General features: G+C 43.3%; 3 protein-coding genes across 4 annotated transcripts; 2 read left to right on the plus strand and 1 right to left on the minus strand.

Moving 5' to 3' along the window:
- The first annotated feature begins 4,155 nt into the window (after window positions 1–4,155).
- LOC127779455 (serine/threonine-protein kinase SAPK2) lies at window positions 4,156–8,376 on the plus strand. Of its 2 annotated transcripts, none has more exons than XM_052306231.1 (9): window positions 4,156–4,558; window positions 5,635–5,709; window positions 6,872–6,973; window positions 7,056–7,109; window positions 7,195–7,287; window positions 7,370–7,462; window positions 7,545–7,649; window positions 7,743–7,859; window positions 7,940–8,376. In XM_052306231.1, exons 1-9 carry the CDS (start codon window positions 4,439–4,441, stop codon window positions 8,216–8,218), a joined length of 1,038 nt encoding a protein of 345 aa, XP_052162191.1. In that variant the 5' UTR covers window positions 4,156–4,438; the 3' UTR covers window positions 8,219–8,376. The 2 variants fall into 2 exon arrangements, with proteins under 2 accessions (XP_052162191.1, XP_052162192.1); XM_052306232.1 differs by having other exon boundaries at window positions 4,158–4,558; window positions 7,761–7,859.
- An 877-nt stretch (window positions 8,377–9,253) lies between these two features.
- LOC127780143 (40S ribosomal protein S6) lies at window positions 9,254–11,749 on the plus strand. The gene is made up of 6 exons (XM_052307101.1): window positions 9,254–9,358; window positions 9,479–9,543; window positions 10,501–10,558; window positions 10,641–10,749; window positions 10,830–11,102; window positions 11,306–11,749. The coding sequence occupies exons 1-6, from the start codon at window positions 9,353–9,355 to the stop codon at window positions 11,545–11,547; spliced, it is 753 nt and encodes a 250-aa protein (XP_052163061.1). The 5' UTR covers window positions 9,254–9,352; the 3' UTR covers window positions 11,548–11,749.
- A 1,069-nt stretch (window positions 11,750–12,818) lies between these two features.
- On the minus strand, window positions 12,819–16,479 carry LOC127779467 (phospho-2-dehydro-3-deoxyheptonate aldolase 2, chloroplastic). The gene is made up of 5 exons (XM_052306247.1): window positions 15,808–16,479; window positions 15,437–15,714; window positions 14,152–14,428; window positions 13,800–14,045; window positions 12,819–13,381 (listed from the first exon to the last, which is right to left on the minus strand). Exons 1-5 carry the CDS (start codon window positions 16,339–16,341, stop codon window positions 13,103–13,105), a joined length of 1,614 nt encoding a protein of 537 aa, XP_052162207.1. The 5' UTR covers window positions 16,342–16,479; the 3' UTR covers window positions 12,819–13,102.
- Between the last annotated feature and the right edge of the window lie 8,234 nt (window positions 16,480–24,713).

Consider the following 24,713-nt stretch of genomic DNA (forward strand, 5'->3'; position numbering starts at 1 on the left):
GTAGCAAACTGGTTCGGTTGAGCTCAATATTGCAAAATGCTCCGGCAGGAGGACCTGGGTACTACAATCAAATCATTGATGCTCGGATGGTACTGCATTATTATGAATGGCCATAATATGCAGTATGTCCGTGATTGATTAGGGGTACATAACAGCATTGAAAATGTAGACCTGCATGGAATATTTCAAGCCCAAAAATCAACGGGCAGACGGTTCTAGAGTGACCAATCTTTTTTTTAAAGAAAAACAAAAATAAATAACCGTACATTCCTGAAATTAAAAAAAAAACTGTCAGTTCAGGTGTTCGTGGCTACAAATACAGTATCGTTAGCGTTAGCTATGAAGAATCGGTCAGAAAAAAGGGTTTGCTCAAGATAATGATAATAATTTAGCACTACCCTGGCTGGCTAAGCAACTAAACTAACTAATACTCGTATTTATTTTCAGTCATGTCATTAGCCCACGAAGAAATGGTTGCTTCCGTGCAAGCAGCAAACCAGAGCAAGAAACGCTTTGCACCAGAGAGATTAAAAAACTATCAGTATCACATTATTTTACTGACATTTGCTTTCCACTTCAAGACATCTGCTAATTGTATATTCGATGGTTTGGTGCCTGACAGTTAGAGTATCCTAATAATAAGCCATGGCTGGGTGATGCCACGAACCACTCTGTTCTAGATGCGACTACCCCATCTACTGGGCAACGCAACAAAGAGGAAAACCTTAACAAATTTTAATCCAGAAGTTTCGGTTCCTAGCTGAATTTTTAGAGCATGTACAATAGCAGATTATAAGCCAGTTATAAACACATTTCGAGAAAATAAAAAAGAAAAGAGATGGACAGCGGACTACAGATTTATAGCCAGCTGTAGCACGGACTTTAAGATACATGTGTATATGACGGATGAGACCAGATATTAATTATGTAGTATATGTTTATATGTAACTAGTGTATGAATTGGCTATTAAATTGATTATAGATGATTTGAAGCCCGCAGTTAGCTGTAATACTAAACTTGCTCTTAATGGAATGTTCCATCCCAAGGTTATCATTCTGTTTGGTTAGCATTAGAGCAGGTACAATAGCAGACTATTAACCAGCTATAAACATATTTTAATGAAATAAAAGATAAGAAAGAAGAGCAACGGGCTATAAATCTGCAACCGGTTGCAGCACGGACTCCAAGATGCAATGTGTGTATAATAGATAGGACTTTATACTAATAGTATAGTAAACAATTATTGTATAAATTAGCTATTAGATTAGCTATAGATAAATTGGAGTTAGTAGTGGGCTATACTATTAAACTTGCTCTTAGCATGCGGTTAGAGTGACAGCAACATCGGTTCATCGATCAAGAGTAGATTATGAGTGGATTATAAGTTGTAATAGCTTACTAGTGAAAAATATTTTACGAGTAAAATTTTTATATATACACATCCATAAATTTTTATAATTTTTAAAATAAATGCATTAACGATACCTAAAATCCACTTAAAATTAAGTTTTAAAATTTAAACTTTGACGTCGATTAATTTGTTATACGTCAATCAATAAGACCCTTTAGCTATTGCACCTACCGTATTTTTCCTGGATATAAAGTAAGATCCTGGGATCAAAGAAAGCTTCGCAATCACATGTTGAGAAAAGGAGTGGGCTTTCAGAAGCAGGAGCAGAAAATGATGTATGATAGACTAGTTCGGTACTGCAGTTAGGTGCCCATAAAGAAGATCTTCCGGTGATTGCATTGGGAATGTTCGGTTGCATTTGGAGCTAGTATTTGGCTATAGTATTATACTAGTATTGAACTTGCTTTAACAGATTTCTTCAGCTTAATAATTTACTGTTTTAATTTGTTCTACATTTTGAGCAGCTTTGATGGTTTCTTTGTGTAGTTTTTTCAAGTATAAACCAACTCGATCAAAGTTAGGAACAGTACAGATAGAAGGCAACAATGTCATATCAGAGGAGAGAATCGTTCCTGTGTTACGTGGAGTATAAACAATCTGCAATACTCTGGTCATTGCTACATCTGACAAAAGTCGTTGTGTTACCACTTACCACCATGTCGTTCAAGCAGAGCTGGAGAATCTTTTCCTCAATTTTCTGTTCGGTTTTCAGTTCCACCTTGCCTCTTTTGGTCATGGTAGCGCCACGTGGACATACCAAATCCACCATTTTAATCCAGAAGATATATAAAATGTGATTTTCTTAAGAGGAGGTTTGGTGAAAGATACCAGAAGATTTTCATGGCTTCAAAGCTGCATGCAAGTGAGAGAAGTTGGCATAGAGAGAAAGGTGCCCTCCGATGCGACCGATTTTTGTTCAGATCGACAGCAACATCAACCACTTTTTGTTCAGTTAAATCCATTCTTCTGGTCGTCTGTTTTTCTTGCAGACAACTTTGGCATCTTTGAAATGCTGAAGGGCTCGATGGATTGGCATATCTTTGACGGATCATGAACTCGATGACGGAAATGGCAGATTCTACCGGCGTATGTTCGCGGAATAGGACGAGATGTCGGCTGTTGATTTACGCGCGCGTGTGAAGTTGTTTTCTGCAGTTCAATGCCCGTTTGATCATTTCCCATTGGTCGAGAGACTAGTGCCGTGTTTAGTTGTGTTTAGCTGTAAAAATTTTGAAGTATACGAACATATATTTGAAGTATTAACCGTAGACTAATAACAAACAAATTACATATTTCGTCTATAAAATGCAAGATAAATCTATCAAGCTTAATTAATACATCATTAGCAAATGTTTAATGTAGTACCACATTGTCAAATCATGACGTAATTAGGCTCAAAAGATTCGTCCCGCAATTTATATGTAAACTGTACAATTGTTTTTTTCCGTTCACATTTAATGCTTCATGCATGTGTCCAAACATTTGATGTGACGGAATTTTTAGAAGTTTGAAGGGAACTAAATACATACAGCCCAGGAGAAAATACTGCAGTGGTGTTGGGTGATTAGGTCAAATGCTTCGGCAGTTCTGAAATACTAAGGAATTATAGACAAGACATTTTGCAAAAGAAAAAGCATTAAAAATAACTAAAGAAATGGATCACGAGGAATTTTAGAAATCGCCAATATATCACGGTTTTTACCAACTTGTAAAATGTATTGGGATCTAGTAGTATGAGAGACATAAGAAACAAGGCAAAACTAGAACCAAGCCACTTGGTAATGCTAATGTTCGTCTCTATCTCTCTACTCCCTCCGTAAAAAAAAACTCAATCCTAGATTTGAACACGTGTGTTCAGATTCAAACCCAGAATTAGGTTTTTTTGACAGAGGGAGTAGAATTTAACTTGAAATGAAAGTTATAGGATTTTTTGAAGAGACAAATGTGTCTATTAATATAACATACTCCCTCTATAAAAAAACTTAAAATCTTATTCTAGGTTAAACTTTTCTTTTTTGGGATTAAGAGAGTATTGACGTACCTAGCTTATAATATTGGTGATTCATATGCTGGCCCTATTCGAAGGCACTTGCTGCCTTAGCCTCAGCGACAGTTTAAACCAGTCAAAACAGTTGTAGCCACAACCGTTGTGGTAGCTAGTCTAGCCAAACGTAACCACTGTCATGATAGGAATACTTGTTCAGTACATTTAAAAATTTAAATAGAGTAACAGAATTGTATTTGACTTTTATCGGGGCCGATTATAGTTAACTACTAGCACATAAGTAATCAATTGTTTTGGTAACTTGGTAGGAGTAGGATCTGGTATAGCTGTTTGGATTGATGATAATTTTCATTGGTGTAAGTACAAGTAGCACTAAGTGATTACTTCATAATTAGAGATATCTACCCCCTCTATTGAAAAAAAAAGAAAACCAATTCTTACTATGAATCTTGATATTTGCGTGTTCTGATTTATCTTTTTTTAGACGGAGTAGTATATGGGGAGCAGTAATAGGATGTAAGTGCATGCTTACTCTCTCTATCTTTAAAAAAAATAATATTATGTCTGAATATGCAATGCATCTAAATTTATTTTTCTAAATAAGGTTTTTATGGCCAAATTTACCAGCGAGGCGACCACTTCAGAGTGAGAGCGAGCCCACCAGTCCACCACGACGGTTGGTACGCCTACGTCTCTCTCTCTCTCTCTCTCCCTCCTCCCCACTTCCCTCGACTACTCCACCTCCTTCGCCTCCGCCCCCATCATCAAAAGCCCCCCTCTCCTCTCCCCTCCTCCTCCCCTTCCACACCGCACCACTCCACGCCTTCCTCCTCTTCTCTCGCAGTCCACTCGCTGGTCTCTCCAATTCTTGGCTTCTTTGCTCTGCTGGATTAGCAGCAGCTACTCTGCTTCTTGCTCTGCCCTTGTGTTTGGGCTTTCAGGGCGGTGTGCTGAGGCCGAGCGGTTTGGGCGGTCTCAAGAATCGCTTGTGCGTGCGGGGGAGTTGTCGTGGGAGGTGGGGATGGAGAGGTACGAGGTGATCAAGGACATAGGGTCGGGGAACTTCGGCGTGGCCAAGCTTGTCCGGGATGTGCGGACCAAGGAGCTGTTTGCCGTCAAGTTCATCGAGAGGGGGCAGAAGGTGAGGCAGAGATCGCGTTGGTTTACCCTCTCCCCCCCTTTATCTCTGTTGCTGTGTGAGTATCTTGTTTGCTTGCATAAACCCAGTTCTTGCAGGCGGGTTCTGATCAGATTCTTGATTTGTGGAAATTTTTGGATTTTTAGTTTAGGGTGCTTGTGCACGGAAAGGGTTTATCCTAATATTTTGGAGGAAATTTCCTTAAAATTGTTGCTGTTGATTTTATTGATTTGACTAATTGCTACTTGATACTGTGTATCTGGTTGACTGGTTCTGCCCCCATACAGTCTGATCGATCGCTTGGACCATCCATTGTGCTACCGTTCCTTTGATCTGCAATACTCCATAAAAAATCGGACTTTTTTTCTATATATTTTTGAGAACCTCCTTAATTCACTCCTTAATATGTGATTTCTTGGCCTTATATCACACTAGACTGTTCAATGCGGGTGACTCTCATCTTATCGCTGTTTCCGATTACAACAAAGAACTGAATTTTGCACCAGGGTGCTCTTGATCTGGCTCTATTGTTAGATGTTTATAAGTAAACTTTGATCTACTAAAGCTTCTGTCCCTCATTTGACATCTGGGTTATGGGCCAATTCAATAAAACACATGTTGTGGCCATGTGAATGCTTTGCTCTGTCCAATTTACAAGGTCACCTTTTGGGTCCTGTTAAAGTTCATTGAAAGCTCCATTTCTTGTTGATTCGTTTAAGGCGTAGTAGTAGTTAAATGAGGTACTTTAATTCGATTTCTACTTCGTATGGACACAACTAACATCGTTAATCAGTGCCACCATTATGTTATTATGTTAGGACTTGGGTTCATCGATCTGGGTTTATGTTATGTTACTACTCTTGTGTTCTAGAACACCTCAATTTTCCCAGCGTATTATTTTGGACCTAACCATTTTCTGTTCCCACCTCTCGCCTCTTTAATGTCTTCACTGTTAACATTTTACCGTTCTTTTCAAACTAGGTTTCTTCAACCTTTTGGGTTCTACAGAGTTTTCTTATATGGTGTCTGATTGTCTTTGATTTGAATCAGCTCACTTTTTTTTTGTTTTTCTTTCATAGATCGACGAGAATGTCCAAAGGGAGATTATGAACCACAGGTCACTGAGGCATCCGAACATTGTTAGATTCAAGGAGGTAAGTCGCATGAATGATAAAAACTTTGAAATTCGTTTCTGCATACCTTGTTTTTAGTACGCTAAATTTTCTATATTTTTGTTGCTGAATGCATTTAAAGTTAGCCAAAAGATGCCCATATTCATAATTTCTCCTTAGGTTCTAAAACCTGTTAAGAAAACAAGCATTTCATATTTTCACTGGAAAAAGATTGGCAATATTCTGGTACAATTTTCAATCTTCCAAAAGATTATTGTAAAATTGCATAAATAAATTTTCATACTTGAAAGATTACCAAGATGAAAATGGTCTTCTGTAATGCTCGACTGTGAAGTCTGAACTATTTTGGTCAGTAGGAAAGCGATATCTGTGATCTATCCATCAATTCTAATAGGACAAATGGAATATGTAAAGAAAAAAGTTTATCCTAGTTGCAGAGTTCAAAGGACTCTTCTTGTATTGACTGTGACTCATACCTTTATGGTCTAAACTTCTAGTATAACTGCCCTCAGAGCTTTAGGAGCACTATTTTGTTTACTTAAGAGAATATGCTATATGTGGGCGCTGAACTTATTTGGTAGACTTTTTGTGTAGATTCTATATCTAAGCACATTATGGGTGTTTCCTTTTCTCTTCTTCTTTCCCTACACAAGACTAGAATGCCACTTCTTTAAACCGTTTAGGATTAATTCTGTTGGATACTTGCATGTTTATCAACACTCAGTTGCTAATATAGCTTGTCCTAGTGCCATGCCCTTGAGCTTGGGTAAGTACTTTAGTGGCTGAGACTTGAGGGCATCATGAGGCCATGACTTCTGTGAAAAAGCTCATAATTGCTCCTAATCATTCATTAAATGACTACTGGTACTGGAAATGAAAGTGACCCAGCAGGATATTATAGCCTCTTGTTCAAATCTTGACCGTGTTAAGCCTTGTTTGCATTTAACAGAAGCCAAATTATCTGAAAGTTGCATTATTCAACTATTTGATGGTAGTTTACATTCATTGTTGCTTTTCATATTGTCAAACATATATTTAGTAGAGACTAGCTTTAAGGAGTTAGGTGGATAATTGCAGGTATCTTGTTAATACCTCTGAGCATTAGAAATGGCTGTCATATTTTCTAAGATTTAAAGCTGTTGTCATAAGATTATATACTCAAAGAGAACACTTAGTTTTTCAGGTTGTGCTAACTCCCACACATTTGGCCATAGTTATGGAATATGCTGCTGGAGGTGAGCTATTCGAAAGGATTTGCAGTGCTGGGAGGTTTAGCGAGGATGAGGTAGAGAATATTTACAAGTCATGATACTTAAAGATTATAAGATGATTCAATTTTGTTGATGGTTTATTCAACCTATCGACAGGCAAGGTTCTTCTTCCAGCAGTTGATTTCAGGAGTTAGCTACTGTCATTCCATGGTACACAATAATCTGAAATCAAATTGTTGTTAGCAACTCAAATGCTCTATATCTTACATAATGATATATTGCCTTATTGTGTCAGCAAATATGTCATAGAGATTTGAAACTAGAAAATACTCTCTTGGATGGGAGCATAGCACCTCGGCTCAAGATATGTGATTTTGGTTACTCAAAGGTAGTCAGGGAAGATTATGGCCTTTAAAAATCGCTGGCTTGGCAACTGAACTTTTATACTTACTCTCGAATTTTCTTTGCAGTCCTCTGTGTTGCACTCTCAACCGAAATCTACTGTCGGTACTCCAGCTTATATCGCTCCTGAGGTCCTTGCTAGAAAAGAATATGATGGAAAGGTAGTTTCTGATTTGCTATTTCTCATTTTTAATGGGCATACTCCTACTATCAAAGTTCCGAATCTCACCATATACAATTTAGGTTGCTGACGTTTGGTCATGTGGAGTAACTCTATATGTGATGCTTGTTGGTGCGTACCCCTTTGAGGACCCTGACGAACCAAGAAACTTCCGCAAGACAATTACTGTGAGTTACCCAACAACCATATATACCTATGAGATCCCTCATTCCATCTTGTTGACCTCAGCTCATGCTGCATCTTGATGTGTGGGAATAAAGGTGTTAAGATCCTTGCAGCGGATACTAAGCGTACAATACATGGTTCCTGATTATGTTCGAGTTTCGATGGAATGCAGACATCTTCTGTCCCGGATTTTCGTGGCAAACCCAGAGCAAGTAATTCGTCTCTCAAACCAATTGTTCCTCTAGAACAAAACATTACATTTTGCTCTGTCCTCACCAGTCATTTCTTGCAGCGAATTACCATTCCTGAGATCAAGAACCACCCATGGTTCCTCAAGAACCTGCCGATCGAGATGACTGACGAGTACCAGATGAGCGTCCAGATGAACGACATCAACACCCCGTCACAGGGCCTGGAGGAGATCATGGCCATCATACAGGAGGCGCGGAAGCCGGGTGATGGCTCCAAATTCTCCGGGCAGATCCCGGGCCTAGGGAGCATGGAGCTCGACGACATTGACACCGACGACATCGACGTCGAGGACAGCGGCGACTTCGTGTGCGCATTGTGACGAGGCCGTGAACTTGCTCTCTCTTCTTGGAGTGTGCTGCTCCTTTTGTTGTGCTGCTGTTCATTTCTGAGAGCTCCATTCTGTTGTTGTATCAGTGTTTGTAAACGAGGTGCTGTGGATAATCTGAACTCTTTTATATGTTGGTGTTTTTAGCTGAATTCTTTGCGTCCTGCCTGCTTCCCTTTGAGCTATGTGCAGTTTCATCAGTCTCACAATGCATTCTCAATTTCTCATGTTTTGTTATCCTAGCTTTAGGGCCAATTTAGTAATCTCTATATGCGTTGCAGTTGATAACAAAGTTATTCATTTTGTTCATTGTACTGAACTCTTTCCCCCGAAAAGTTATCATACAAGGAGATGCAAACTGTTGTGAGAAGATGAAAATATTGGTAGCCTAAAAGATGGATCTTCTTGGTGAACAGAAACACAATCTTATTTTTTTCCTTAAAAAAGAAAAACTTTTAAATGAAATTGTAATATAATTACATCACAACTATACCATAACTATTATAATTATAAAACTTATGCATAAGTATTAAAAAATATATACAACTTTTTACCCAAGTTATAATAGATATTAGTTACATTGTACACTACAACTAAGTTGCATGTGAATGTTTTTGACTAAAAAAATGCGATAGCTTTTTAGAAATTCCGTAAAAAAAGTTAAAGAAATATACTAAAATGGATTTTCAGTGTGTACGCAGAAAATTATCCTTATGAGGCCTTCATTGTGAGCCCACAATTTCCAGATCACCCAGGCCTCATTTTCATCATAGGCCTTCACACATGGATGAGCACATTAAGGCCCATTCAAACCATGCCTCAAGTGTGGGCCCAAACGAGACTGAAACCAAGAGATAGGCCCATTCCAAGTGAGAAAAGCCAGCCCATTTTTTCCCTCCGGCCCAGTAAGTCCAATCCAACGGTGAAGGCGATCAACGGACGGCTCAGATCGAGCCTCGCACCCGCGGCCCAGACCCCAACCCCTTCTCTCCTCTAACCCTATATAAACTCCACCCATCTCCTCACGCCGCTCTCTCGCTCAAAAACCCTAGCCCTCGCGCCGCCGCCGCCGCCGCTCCCCCGCGCACTCGCCGCTCGCCGCCCGCGAGCTCGCGCCGCTTCGCAACCATGAAGGTAAGACGCTCCTCGTCGCCGTTGCTGGATCCCCCAGATGAGCTAGGGATTTTATGGTAGGGTTAGATTTTTTTTTCGTGGGTGGCTTCTGATTCGTGTGGTTTCCGCCTTCGTTTTCAGTTCAACATCGCGAACCCGACCACCGGGTGCCAGAAGAAGCTCGAGATCGATGACGACCAGAAGCTGTGAGTATTCTCGCCGCCGCTCCCCCGTTTGTTTCGTTTCCCCAATATTAGAGAGAGTGATGTTGGTAGTGGCAAGCCGAATCAGCGCGAACCCTTGTGTTGATGTGGTCCGTTGATTTACATAACAAATCGCATTTCTCTTTTTGTGGTTGGACTTGTGTTGATGTACTTAGGTCTAATTTCTCTTAGCCTTGGGGGATTTGGATGCCGTTTAATGTTTGTAGTAGACGGATCCCATTTTTTGTGATTGGGCTCTGTGCTTATGTACGTAGGTCTAACATGTCTCCCCTTTGGGGATTTGGACGCCATTTGTGGCTGTTCTACTGCTAATGTTTGTAGTAGACTGGATTCATTGGATTGCGTGCATCTGCACAGACCAACTGTGGAATGGTGATCGTTCCTGTGTGAATCAGGTGTACATGGCTTAAGATTGTGAGGTTGTTTGACATTTTATCATTATGTGGACCTATTTGCTTATATTTGTGAGGACATGGAGTTATACTATAATATTTGACTTACAGGTTGCAAGAGTAACTAACGTATATATTGTGCCACTTTTCACTTAGAGCATGGACATGCAAATCTAGATAGCATTTAAGTTAACATGTTTCGGTATTCTTATTGATTAAATTGTGGTGAATGGATAGTTTCATCAGTACTTGCAATCCTTTGCATGAGTATAGAGAAATACAAAGATCCATTCTTTACAAAGCCGTATGATTTCTAGTTGGACTTGTTTTTGTATCTTACTTCAGTGCATGTTGGGGGCACAATTAAACTGATTTCTGTGATATGTTTTTAGTCAACTTCCACAACTAAAATGTGGCAGGGAGTTAGTTCTCATGACCTGTAACAATGTGGGTGCCTTTCAATGTCTACCTTGTTAGCTGATGACTGAACATTAGTTTGAGTTTGTTCTGTAAAATTGGATATCTGATGCCTTTGTATGTACTGCAGGCGAGCATTTTTTGACAAGAGGATCTCTCAGGAGGTCAGTGGCGATGCTCTGGGCGAGGTAATATCGTGAGGCCTCTGATGTTTCCTAATCACTGTTACCTAGTCTTAAGATGTTAACATATCTCTCTCCTTTTTCTCAGGAATTCAAGGGCTATGTCTTCAAGATCATGGGGGGTTGTGACAAGCAGGGTTTCCCTATGAAGCAGGGAGTGCTCACTGCTGGACGTGTCCGCCTTCTTCTTCACAGGGGTAAAAAGGCTCTATTTCTATTATTGACTTTTGGATATTCATGCCCTTGCTCTGACCATATTATGTTACTTGTATGGCAGGCACACCTTGCTTCCGTGGGTATGGCAGGCGTGATGGTGAGCGCAGGAGGAAGTCTGTCCGTGGTTGCATCGTCAGCCAGGACCTATCTGTTATTAACTTGGTGATTGTCAAGAAGGGTGAGAATGACCTGCCTGGCCTTACTGACACTGAGAAGCCCAGGATGAGGGGACCCAAGAGGGCCTCCAAGATCAGGAAGCTCTTCAACCTTTCCAAGGATGATGATGTCCGCAAATATGTCAACACCTACCGCAGGACATTCACTACCAAGAATGGTGAGCTTTCCTGCAATGTTTAATAATCTACCTCATTTCTAGTATGTCCTGCTCCTGATCTGCATTGATCTTAGTACTGTTTTAATTTTCTTATGGATAAATTCACCATATTATATTGTCTGCATGTTTGTCAGTTTTCAAGTCAAAATATATCTTCCAGGTAGCTTTCTGCTTACCTACCTAATGGTGTTGTTGTGTTGCAGGCAAGAAGGTGAGCAAGGCTCCTAAGATCCAGCGTCTTGTGACTCCCCTCACCCTCCAGAGGAAGCGTGCCAGAATCGCTGACAAGAAGAAGAGGATCGCCAAGAAGAAGTCGGAGGCTGCTGAGTACCAGAAGCTTCTTGCCCAGAGGCTCAAGGAGCAGAGGGAACGCCGGAGCGAGAGCTTGGCAAAGAGGAGGTCCAAGCTTTCTTCTGCTGCCAAGGCTGCTGCTACCACCGCCTAAGTTGGTTTAGAGCTTGAGATGTTTTAAAATCGTTCATTCCTGAGTTATAATAGCCCAAGAACCTCTTGCACTATGTTCGATCAATCCACCCCAGCTACTTTCAGATTTCTCGAGTAATTGGTGCAATTTTGCATGAACATGCTGCCTTGTTTGGAATTCTTTTTTGAGTACCGGAGAATTACCATGTTAGTATGTTGGTTTATGTTTTGAAGGTGGCCTTGTTATTCTGTTGCTGTGTTGATGTTTGGACGCAATTGCTGGATTGGTGGTAGCACGCTAGAGGTTTTTTACTCTGCTTCATTTGAGTTGCTAGGTTGCAGTTGCAGGCATCGGTGTAAACTCAACTCGAAGTCGTTTGCTGCTGCCTATAGTCCAGGCGATGTCCTCGTCCTGATTCAACCTTATTTTTTTTGTAAAATGAAATTTTAATTTCAGGAGAGCAACAGACAGACCAAACTCTTAACTGTTATGACCTGACAAGTTTAATTTCTACCAAAATTTGTACCGTCGTTGTCGAGGAATTTCTTCTTGCCGTTCGAATTCGATTTCTTCGGTATTGGGTTGGTCCGGTCTCAGTCCGTTCCGATTGTGTCAGTCTTGGGCCATAAAGCCCATGTGTTACAAGCCTAACAGCCCAATTCGACTGGCCCACGACTTTTGCAGGCGGGCACCAATTCCGGGTGCACTCCGACGCGGGGCGCGTGATCAAGTTTCTTTTCACACTTTATATCCTATCAAAATTTAATAATTTTCAAATTTTGTTATATTTTGGTATTATATAAATTCAGTAGTGCTAAACTAGTTTGGTTCACGCAGAAAAAAAAACATTTGAATTCGAAAGGATTTGTTTATTATGGGAAATAATCATATAAGGGAACATATGTTATACATATATAGAAGCTTTTGCGTGTACACGCCAACTAAGAAAATATGGCTGGTTCTAAAACTTCTACACGTTTTAAAATCCAATAGGAATGCAAAGCATATGACATTTCAGCTCTACGTTTATCTCTATCTCGTATTCACAATCATATGTTTCAAAGGTAACCTTATCAAATCCTTTTTGGTGGAAATTTCCGAAATTACAAAATACGAACAAGCCCTTCAGTACTAGCGTTGGCGTACTGCATTTTGCCCATCTCGCTTGGCCAAGAAAGGGGTACAAGGGGGAAACGCATGTCGCAGCCTGGCACGTTCCAAACTTCCAATCGCAGAGAAAAAAAAAAGAGAAGCAGATAGAGAGGCATCGATCGTATCTACGAGTACAAAAGTAACCAAGCAAACCATCTAGCTTTATTTTCTCCTGTCCCCAAGGCCAAACAGCACAGAGCTGAGGCCCCCTTAAAAATTCATCAGAACACATCCATCAAAAAACTTATTACAACACGGCGAGTATATATGCTACCATATCCTCGACAACTGCCTATAGTGCCAAGAACACTCAACAACCACCATACAAACATTTGACAGAACACATGCAGATATCACCGCCGGCGAGTTGAAACTATTCTACCCCCTCCTCCCAGTTTCTTTTCCCTTCCCCCGTTTCAGCAGTTTAGAAAGCCAATGGGGGCAATGGCAGGTTGCTGTTGACCCCGGACCGCATCCTCCTCCGCCTCAGTCTCTCGGCGATGATGAAGGCGAGCTCCAGGGATTGCGACGCGTTCAGCCTTGGGTCACAGTGGGTGTGGTAGCGGTCGCTCAGGTCATCGAAGGTGACGGTCCTTGATCCACCGATGCATTCAGTCACGTTCTGCCCAGTCATTTCCAGGTGGATACCTCCTGGGTGGCTGCCTTCTTGATCATGGACATCGAAGAACGCACGTACTTCAGCCTGTGAAACACAGCAATGTTCATGTTTATTTTACCAATAGTCCAAAATGACGCTAGTTTAACAAAGGTTACAGTTCCGTTTCAGCAGTGGTACACTTTTCTTCTCATACCATAGAATTAGAAACGCCTAGGATTTTTGCTGATATAGCATATGCCCAAAAGTGTCACATTCTCACTGACATAAACAGATACTCTAATGCACTAGATGGGAACTTGGGATACAAATGGCCAATGCACTAGACAGGAACTTTATGCATATAGCATACCGAGTTATCACTCAATTTTCAGTACTGTTAAATAACTGTGCAGTCGAAGTTGGGGAATGAGGGTAATTCCTTATGTGAGATTGACCGGATTGTTGCATCATACTAGGAAAGGATACTAGCAAATATGGAATGCTGTAGCAGAAAAATACTCACCAGAATGGAATCGAATGGACGAGTCTTCAGACCACATGGAGCCTTGATGGTGTTTCCATGCATGGGATCAGTAATCCATGTGACAATCTGTCCAGAGTTGCGGACAGCACGGATAAGATGAGGCAATTTCACCCTCATGTTCTCTGCCCCCATTCTTGTAATTATGGTTATCCTTCCAGGCTTGTTTGATGGGTTCAAAATCTCAATGAGCTTCACCAAGTCACTGGGGTTCATTTTGTCACTCACCTACAATACACAGGGTCAATGTCAGTTTGAAATGTCAACATCCACAAGGCACTGCAAACAACATTAGGATTTCACATAACTTTATGAAAATAAACTCAATGCTGACCTTTATGCCAAGAGGGTTGGCAACACCACGGAGAAATTCAACATGAGCTCCATCGAGTTGGCGAGTGCGCTCACCAACCCATAGCATGTGGGCTGAGCAGTCATAGAAGAGGCCACTGGTGGAATCCTCACGTGTAAGAGACTGCTCATATGGTAAGAGGAGGCACTCATGGGATGTCCAGAAGTCAGTTGTTGTCATTATCGGATGGTCGACTGTTAGCCCTGCTGCAGTCATGAAGCCAAGTGCCTCATCCACCCGGTGTGCCAATTCACGGTACCTATACACAAAATAGAGACAATCATTGGATAACCTCTCGATTCAGTCGTTACAAGCATATTTTATTCTGTAACGTAAACAATTGCATATGTAGCGGCAAATCGATAATATACCAACAGCACTTATGCAGTATACCAATGAGCTGCTCTTATTTGCAATTTGCAAATACCACCAACAAAATGGCATTTCAATGTCTTATTATGATGGCAACTTTGTATTTTGTCGGAACACCATCTTTTACAGAAAAAGTCAAAACAACATTCTAGCAATAAATTCTTTATAATCTTTATTGGACGCATGTCTGAAGAAAATATAAATACGTTAACACTGCATAAGTCAACATTATAAATCCAAAGAAGGTTACAGATGCTAAATTAGAGCACGACCGACGATAAATTTCATGGACGGGTAGTTTAGTTAATTATGTATTCTGAAATGGGTACGCCTCAGATAATTGCATGCCTTTTTAACCAACAATTCCATGGTATTCCATACCATGAAAATAGCAAAAACGGGCAGCTTCCTAAAAATTATTCAGAAAGTTGGATGCAAAGGACAATGATGTCCCGTTAGCAGTTTCCTCGAAAGGAAGGGACAGAAAGTGAAAGCTTCTAACAGGACAACTCACCAACTACTGATTGATGGAATCAGAACTACCACGTGATTTTTATTAAACATTGACGAGCTGCGACCACCTAAAATGTTTCCATTTACTTATTCAAGCTGCAAATTAGAATATCAGACCATTTTCAAGAGCAGATGACTGGGTTCATACTTTCAAGAACATGTTCACCACCCATTACTTACACGGTCACACAGATTCCAAAAGGGGTGAAACCGTGTTATCACCAGCAACCTATAAGCAGCTCTAGCCTTATCATGATAACGAGATATGTGGAAGCAATTCAACACTGATATCTTTTAAATCGAAAGCGACTTTAACAACTTCCGCAACAAAAAGTGCTAATAAATCGTATGAAAAAAAAGGGGAGAGAAATGAATTTCTCACCTGTCTCCTTGTTCGCTGTGATCCATGAAATCGAGGTTCCACTGCGTGACGCGCTGCATGGCGGCGTACCCTCCCGTGGCGAAGGCGCGGAGCAGGTTGAGCGTTGCCACCGACTGCGCGTACGCGCGGATCATCCGCTGCGGGTCCGGCACGCGGCTCTTCTCGTCGAAGGTGTCGCCATTGATGTTGTCTCCCCTGTAACTCGGCAGCTTAACCCCGTCCCTCTCCTCGAACGAATCAGACCTCGGCTTGGCGAACTGGCCAGCCATCCTCCCGACCTAAACTCGCGCACAAAATTTGGAGCAGATCGGGATCAGATCTCGCGAATCGCGTGAAGGATGAGCTCGTTTTGGGGTTTGGATTTTGGGTACCTTGACGACGGGCATCTGGCCGCCGAACATGAGGACGGCGCCCATCTGGAGCAGGATGCGGAAGGTGTCACGGATGTTGTTGGCGTTGAACTCCTTGAAGCTCTCGGCGCAGTCGCCGCCCTGGAGGACGAAGGCGCGGCCCATGGCGGCGTCGGCGAGGCGCTCCTCGAGGTGGCGCGCCTCCCCGGCGAACACCACGGGCGGGAACGTCTCGATCGTCTTGAGCACGGAGTCGAGCTCCTCCTGGCTCGGGTACTCGGGCAGCTGCAGCGCCTTCTTCGCCTTCCAGCTATCCACCGTCCACTTCCCCAACCCCACCGGCTTCTTCTCCGGCGCCGCCACCGTCGACGGGGACGAGGCCTTCGCCGCGGCCTGCACGGGCCCGTTGCTCTTCGCCGGGTCGGCCGCGTGGACCGCCGAGACGGTTCGCCTCCTCATCGGGAGGAACGTGGCGGCGAGCCGCGGCTGGGGCGCCGACGACGCCGCGGCCGCAGCGCCACCGGAAACAGCGGCGGAGTTGGTGGCGAGCGCCATTGCTGACGTCAGCTTCGAGGTGAGGTAGGTGGGAGGAGGCGTGAGGGCGGCGGTAGGCGGGGCTCCTCTGAAGGTGGAGGTGGGTGGGGTGAGGGGTATTTATAGGCGGGGTCGACGGCGAAGGGGAGGAGGAGGGGTTGGTGGATGGGATGGATGGTGGTTGGCGGCGACGAGGGTGTAAGAGGAGGGAGGAAGAAGGGGTGGTGGGGAAGGGTAGTTTCGTAGTTTTTCTTCGTATCTATATGACCTGACTTGGAAAAGATACTTTAGGGGTTAGGTGGCGTGTATGACAATGTGGGCCCGTGACGCAGGGTCGGTGGGGTAGGTCTTGACCTTGGCTCGGCTCGGCTCGGCTTGCCGCCTGATCTGCTAAAGCTTGAGCCGCTCCGTTACAAAATATACTCCTCGTCCCAAAATTCTGGTCATCCTGTGAAAGTGCTGCTAAATTAGTTTTGGAGGAATTATATTTAGCACTAAATATAATTTAGGGCCACCCCAAATTATATTTAGTACTTGCAGGTACTATAAGTAATTTCACCGGCCTCCTCTCCTCTCCACTGCACCACCAACCTGCAACCTCGTTTGGGGCATAAAGTCCCGTAGAGAAAAAACAATTGATAGCAGTATAAGATGACCTTATACCATATGGGTCTACTTTTCTGCTTCAAATGCTAAACGATCACTTTTTGGGACAATCACAAATGAGTAAAACGACATCTTTTGGGACGGATGGGGTAGTAATCAAGTATTAGATTTGGCATAAATTAGTATCACGAATATGTACAATCAAATTCATACTAATAGGTTTTGTATAATAGGTTGTATTTTAGGATGAATGTAATAATGATTTGATGTCAAAAAAACACATTAACAGAGCCTGCTATAATAATCATGTTCCCAGTACAATTTTGGCTTGGCTCGGCTCGGCTCAGTTGGAACAGCTAAACATATCGTACGGCGTACAGTACAGCGCCACGTGTCAACATCTATCCACAACTGACAGGTGGGCCCCGCCGCTTCCCGTGCCGGGCAGGTTGGTCCCCACCTGCCATCGAGACGACCGGCTCGTGAAAGTCACCTGTCTGGGTGGGGTTAGTTGGTGGCACGAATGGCCCCGGGGGATTCCGGACCCAGGGCCAATTATGTGGCTCTTTGTGTGGCTCCCTGCTCGGCCACATGGTTTCGTTTCGCATTCACTTTCAAATTTTGACACCATACATACATGCGTGAAAAATTAAAACAATTTGGTCCGATTTCGTACGAATATTCTGCAGTATCGTACGTTCGACGACGTCTAGTTCGCATATTTCCGCGTCGTCTTATGAGAGGAAGCCATGTTACTTGATGCTCGATTTAAATTAGGTCGAAATCGATTTTACGAACCAGGCAATGCAATGTTTTTGGGGTGATTTGTGTGCGGCACCACACGCACGTGGCACCACGAAGATACCCCCCATGTGACACAATTGGGACCAGATGTTCTTCTCTTTTCTTTCTTTCATTGTGAGGAGGTGAAGATACTTGTCTCAAAATATAAGTAGTTCTGAAATTTCTTTTACAGAGATCAAGAAGAGATGTGAAATTAAATAAAGGATGGTTATGGTCAGTTGACACAGAAAAGTAGTTGAAGAAATTAGGCCCCCTTTGGATTCAAAGGAAATTCGTAGGAATTTTAGAGTATTTCATTCATAAAATTTTTTTCTCTGTAGCCTTTAAATCAAAAGAATGAATCCTATAGAATCCTATAAAGTTCCTATGAAATGCCTCTTTCCATGAAAGTTTTGGAGGAAATTTAACATAAGGTAGAACCTCATGGAAAAAATATCATTTAAATCTTTATCTCTACTCGAATTCCTGTGATTTTCCTACGGTCCAAATCAAACGGTCGTTCCTGTGTTTTACAATTCTTTATTTTACACTTTTGTTTCTGTTAGAATCCTGTCTTTTTTTTTCTATTCCTTCTGGGGGTTTTTTCACATTCCTGCGAGTAGAGAAGCGAGGCTAACTGAGTTGCATGCATGAACTAGTTCAACATAAAGCTTATTTAGTTCTTACTAATCAGTTCAAGACAAGAGGTTAATTTGATCACATTTTTCAATCAATTCAATAGAAAGTTTGTTAAGTTAATATATTTACTAGTTGTGGTTTGTGGCCAAAGTTATCCATTCACTATTCTTTTTTTCTCTCCTGGGTCATCATAATTCATATGCTAGTGACGCTCCTACCATTTAGCGAACTGTTATAAAACACAGGAATATAATTCTGTCTACTAATTAAGGTTCAAACAATATCATAAAAATAGCGTATGTCAATGTGAAAATGTGTGTTATCCGTATAACATCAGGCATAACACGTGGTAATATCATTTGTCTAAAAAAGGGAGCAATTTAATTAATTAGTGTGTTACGTACTCCCTGCATAAAAAAAAACGAATCTAGAACCAGATGTGACATACTCTAATACGGTGAATCTGGACATATGTATGCCCAGATTTGTAATATTAGGATATATCATATCTGATAGTAGGTTGATTTTCTATGGGACGGAGGTAGTATATGTATATTTCGTGGGGAGTGCGGAGAAGTTGCATGCTGCCAAGCACAAAGGTGGCTACCAAAGAGACAAACAAAATGACACATCCGTTTTCCTCACCTAATACCACATCATCATCATCACCCACTTGACACGATAAGCTTAAAAATTAGCCATTTGCCTTCTCCTACTCCTTAGCTTAGCTTCCTCCCCAAATAACAGTTGATCACACGTGCACCAATATAATTGAAAAATTAGCATGCGACCGATCGACTTAGTGTAATGTGTACATAGTTACACACGAGTACGCACGACCAGGTAATAATGCGGCGCACGAAAAACAAACTCGATACAGTATCGAAACAAAACAAGAAAACCAAAATGACGCCACTACATCGAGCCGATTCAAATTCAACCCCAGCACCAATCCCTCGTGCCAAAAAAAAAAAAAAAAACGACGCGTGCGTTCGCGCGAATGCTCACGAAACAGACGGTTTTGGCTCGCCGCGCGCCAACAAATCTCTGAAACTGCCACTCCTATGGAAAACGGTATTACTCATTAACAGGTAATTAGTTAAGTATTAGTTAAAAAATTAAAAAGGTAAATTAATATGATTTTTTAAATTAACTTTTCTATCAATTTTTTTAAAAAATATACACCATTTTACTATTTAGAAGGAATGATCGTGGAAAATAAGAAAGTAAAAGTTGAGAAAGTGAGAGAAAGAGTGTACTTTAAAATTACACAAATCCTACGAGGGCACGACGAGTACTACTCCAGGACGGAAATGTATAAAAACGTCGGTCTCCGCACGGCGAGGGCTCAAGGCGCCGGCGGTAAACTGCGGCCGATTCACGGCGACGAGGCTGCCTGGAAAGAGTGGGTCAGGTCATGTTTTGCATTTTGCTACGTGACGTTGTGACGGAGGCTTTGGGTCAATGGGCCGGCATGTTTGAAGAGCAGTAGTAGCTGGTAGGCGACTTGACCAGGAGGGGACAACCGGGGAGATATGCACTTGAATATGCCGTATTGTGGGGGATCTAATAATCCTCACCTACCAACCCCACCAGTAGCTACTATTCCTATATTGTTTGACCCAATTATTTACTATTGGATGAGCAACATCATAAAAAAAAAAGTAGCTAGATCACTACCATTCTGAATTATAGTTATTCTATGCTCACTCGTAGTTATATGTTTATGCTAACTATTCTATTTGTGCTCCTTTATAAAAGGGAGTAGTGGTTTCGCTGTCAATTCCTATTATTTTTAAAGAAAAAAGTGACACGTGCAGCTAGAGGGCTCATATGTCAACTCCTCATATCAATTCTCTATTCTCCGTGGGAAGGAAAAAAGATTAATGTGAGGTTAAAAAGGTTCACAAGTGATTAACAAATATGTACAACAATTGAGAGATGTCACTAAAATTAAAATCCCGTTGCAACACACTGACAATATGCTAGTATTAATTATAACTTAAACATGCATCGAGTATTTTGTTGTTTTTTTTAACTCAATTTCGTTTTTAAGTGTTTTTGAATGAATTTCAAAATCCCGCGACAAGCTGTGGGATATCCACTAGTATAACAAATTATCAATGACCCATTGGTCAGGTAAAGAAGGCGACGGCTGATTTGATCCCATCAATTACTGTAGCAATTGTGTAACCACATGACATGTCCCACATGCATAGCAAGTGCATTGCATCAGTGGTGATCTGACAATTTACAGAGGAAATAATTAAGCTAACAAAGCCATAAAGGACACCATAACGTCGCTTTGATCCCTTCTGCGGATTGATTGCACGCAGCATGAGCCGCTAGCTCTGTATCAGTGTAGTACTGTAGCTATCAGACAAGGCAACAAACAATTGCTCTAACGTTTGCAAGTTCAGACTTCAAGAGGGTAGCCAGTTAGCCACTAGCCAAGCTTATCTAATCTACACCCTTGGGCCTTGGCAAACAGGCTCTAGTCCGGCCCATTATTCGGATATCGACGGCCCAATTATAAAGCCCACGAATGGTGCGGCCCAATAGCGGCGCCTCCAAGCAAACAGAATTGGAGGTCTTTTGCTCGGCAAAACGCAAAGGAAATCATATGATATGATATCATGTCCATCCATCCTTCTCAAGCCGCAGCTTTGCTCGTTATTTGATTGGGCCACATGATGTAATTAAATTTTAAGATAAGCATGTAAAATACCAACGTTAAAAAAAAGGCTATCTATATATCATGTGACAAAATCCCACTTCTTATCATTCGAATTTTGGACCATTGATTTAATAGCTAAATGGTGAATAGGTGCGTGCCCGCCTCATCGTGCGATCACTATTCCGTGCTATACAGGTCATATAACATACATTTCCGTATGTATATGTATATGTAAAATAAATTTATATATCAAAAGTGTATACATATATATGTAAATTTATACATACATAAAAGTCTGTATAAATCTATATACGAAGTTTATACACAAATATGTATATAAACTTTATATATACTTAGTATACTTATGTTTAAACTTTGTATCGTATAATTCCAAGTATATACATACGTATATAGAGAAAATACTAGAGGGGAACCCCTGCGTGGGGACTGTCCACGCTCGCGCTCGGCTGGGCGTGTATTACGTGCCCCGGACCATTGATATCTTGTAACAAACTGATATCGTAGATCAAATTCTTATTCATGGATCGAATTCTTATTCTTATTATAAAAGTACATATTCTCCGTCCATACGATGCTCAACTTTTTTTTAGGGACCATATGATACTTAACTTGACGTAGAACTTTACTTTATTATGCATCAGGTCCCTCCAAAACCTTCCATGGAGGCTAATTTTCACATTTGCCAATTATCAGCGAAACTAGGAAAAATTATAAAAACCACCTCAAATGTCACTTTATGTTGCAAATATCCCTCCACCCTAAATCACCTTTGTTTGAAATTTCCCCCAATTGCCGTTGCTCATTCATTTTTTTGTGGTCGCAAACCTGTCACGCCCCGAACTAGCCCCGAACGGAACTAGCCCGTGACGCTCTAAATTAACCTGTTTATCGATACCAGTCCGAGGAAACAGTGCTGGTATCACAGGAAGACAGGATATCACAGCAACAGAGGTCACTTTATTATAGAGTAGGAGTACAGTCATGTTGGGCTGTGGACAGATCCCGAGCTCACAACTGCATTACAAAAGGGAAGCGGAAGCCAAGATTTGGACCCAACATCACAGGCGCGACTTGGTAACTAGGCCGAAACCCTAAAACTCATCGTAGCCGACTTGCTCCTGGAAGAACTCCTCGTCAGCGGGATCCGCTTCATCTTCTTCAGCAACTGGGGGGGATTATTTATATAGAGCAAGGGTGAGTACGGGAGTACTCAGCAAGCCATGGGAAATAAGTGTTTAGTGCAGGCTTCAACGGGAAGGCTGTTGTTTTTACAATTGATTTTATTCAAACACCTTTTTGAAACAACTATGTGAGTGCTTCTCAAACGACACGGATGGGACAGTGCGTCTCGTCCGGTCGGAGTATGTGCAATGTATCAGTCTTTTGATTTGATCAAGGTTGGCACCCAGCCAACAGCTTTCAAACGGCCACCCGGGCCTGGCTGATCCCATCAGCTGCAGATTTTCCAGGCATCGAACCCAATCCACAACAGCAAATTTCACAAGGCGATAGTCAAACAAAACTACGCTAGGAATCACCTCACATCCACCCATGACCGTGGGCACGGCTGTTCGAACAGTTTAATAACCTCTGCAGAGGGGGTACACTTTACCCACACGACATTACTGACCCGAATCACCCAGCCCGTGCAGAACGGCCACGTCTGGTGACCTAAAGGTTTTCATGACAAGGCATTTTGAAAGGCGACACAGGGTTGCCATATGCCGACGAGAGGGGTCCCAGACCAACAACAGGTTAGGTCCCAGACCATACTGTGCCAGGAAGCCCGGGGGTTCTCCCCGACACCACCCCGTTGAATCCACATGTCTCTCGGCATCAAGGCTCCCCTGCTTAGCAATTTACTCAGCCAGGGGTGTCCCATTCCACCCATGTGGTAGCACTTGTCTTATGTTCGGATGAAATTCCAAGGAAACGGTCCTTAAGTGTAAGAGCGGGAAACCGTACACCCGGTACATTCCCCGGTTCGCGATTTTGGAAATTCATTTAGTTCGCAAGCACCGACCCAGGTGTCGGGTTTTCCAAGTCTTTTGAAAAACCCAAGTTTTACCCAAGATGTTTCTCAGATTTTAAGTTTGAAGGCGACCGTCGATACTCGTGCAGAGTGCACGATTACCGAGGCGCAACTAGGTGGTTACAAGGGAACATGGTATAACAATTAACAAAGGAAGGATCAGATGCAATAAGTTAGGTAGGCCCACCGGTCTGCCTTGCAGACGGGGCAAACAGATTATTTTGCAAGCAATATAATTAAGTTCAAATATAGGCTCAATATGTTCGAAGGTGGCTTGCCTTGCTCGAGATCTTGAGCTTGATCCTCAAAATCCTCGCACTGCGGGTCTTCGGGCTCCGAAACTACACGCGAAACGGGACAACTCAACAAACGGCGAAAATAAAGCCCTATTAATGACCTCTAAGCGTGCCATTAGATAGATCTCGAGATTTGAGGAATTTTGGAAGTTGAATGGAGTCAAACAGTCTTACGGTTGGGAAGATATTAAATTTCTAAGATTATTGGATTTTTGGTCTAAAGGAAAAAGGCTTTATTTAAATCCTTTTTGAAAAGAAAAGAAAAGAAAAGAAGGAGGGAGGGGAATTAGACTTCCCTCGGGCGGCTAGGGCACGGCCCGAGAGAAACGGGCGGCTCGGCCGAGCTTAATGGGCCGGCCGGCCCAAGAAGGCGGCCCAAGGTGCGCGCGGGCGGGGAGGAGAGAGAGAGAGAGAGCCGGTGGGCCGGGTCCATCCCACGTGGTCCCGAGTGGGACCCGCTTGTCGGCGACTCGGCTCACCGTGAGCGTGGTGCACGCGGGGCGTGCTAGGGTTTGGGGAGGGAGGCGCGGCGCACGCGCGCGGCTCGCGAGGGACGCGGGTTCGGCGGGCCCACGTGCAGCCTCGCGGCTCACCGTGGACCATGCGCATGGGGAGGGTAGAAGGGAGCGGCGGACCGGAGTCGGCTCGACCCGGTCGCGGCCGAGGTGGCACCAACGTGGCGCCTTCGTGGCAGCCACGCGGGCCGGCGAGAGGAAGACGAAGGCGCCGGCCGCGAACGGACGGCGGGCGGCGGCGGTTTCTCCGGGACGCCGTGCGACGACGAGGGGCGACGGGGTGTACACCGGAATGACAAGGGGGGACGAGAGGGAGCGAGCCAACGGCTTGGATTCGCCGGAGGATGCTCGACGGCGGCGAATTGCGGCGACGGCAACCGGCGGCGGGAAAAGGGGGAAACAGCGACGAGATCACGAGGGGCTGATTCCCGGCGGTGAGAGCATCTACGTGGCTACGGGGATCCATCCCTTGCGCCGGATTAGGGGGAAACGCACCGAGGGAGGCCGGCGACGAGAGGCGCTTCCGAGCTCGGGCGGCGACGGCGGCGAGCACACGGCGAGCGACGGCAGCAGTCGGGGCGGTGCCAGCTAGCTACTGGGGTACTACACACGCTACTAACCGAGTCTAAGGGGAGGAGATGGATCGAGGAGGGAGAACGGGGGAATGCACTACCGAGATGAGGCGGGGCGCTGTGACGAGAGGCCGACGGCACGAAAGGGATCTCTCTGGCCTCGGGCCGGGGAAGAGGAAGAAGAGGGCGCGTCCGGAGTCCCCTTCCGCGTCCTTGCTCGTGCCGGCTCCTCCGACACGCGCGACGACGAAC

This window comes from Oryza glaberrima, chromosome 7 (assembly GCF_000147395.1).
Source record: "Oryza glaberrima chromosome 7, OglaRS2, whole genome shotgun sequence".
In the NCBI taxonomy this organism is placed as follows: domain Eukaryota; kingdom Viridiplantae; phylum Streptophyta; class Magnoliopsida; order Poales; family Poaceae; genus Oryza; species Oryza glaberrima.

Bases quoted from the DNA above. Each gene is read 5' to 3' on its own strand.
- LOC127779455 (XM_052306231.1), top strand. From the start codon at position 4,439: ATGGAGAGGTACGAGGTGATCAAGGACATAGGGTCGGGGAACTTCGGC. The intron at 7,110-7,194 runs GTACACAATAAT...TTATTGTGTCAG, and splicing joins TTAGCTACTGTCATTCCATG to CAAATATGTCATAGAGATTT. The intron at 7,860-7,939 runs GTAATTCGTCTC...CATTTCTTGCAG, and splicing joins TCGTGGCAAACCCAGAGCAA to CGAATTACCATTCCTGAGAT.
- LOC127780143 (XM_052307101.1), top strand. The intron at 10,559-10,640 runs GTAATATCGTGA...CCTTTTTCTCAG, and splicing joins GTGGCGATGCTCTGGGCGAG to GAATTCAAGGGCTATGTCTT. The intron at 11,103-11,305 runs GTGAGCTTTCCT...GTTGTGTTGCAG, and splicing joins GACATTCACTACCAAGAATG to GCAAGAAGGTGAGCAAGGCT.
- LOC127779467 (XM_052306247.1), bottom strand. From the start codon at position 16,341: ATGGCGCTCGCCACCAACTCCGCCGCTGTTTCCGGTGGCGCTGCGGCC. The intron at 14,429-15,436 runs GTGAGAAATTCA...TTTTGTGTATAG, and splicing joins CACAGCGAACAAGGAGACAG to GTACCGTGAATTGGCACACC. The intron at 14,046-14,151 runs GTCAGCATTGAG...TGTGTATTGTAG, and splicing joins CCAACCCTCTTGGCATAAAG to GTGAGTGACAAAATGAACCC.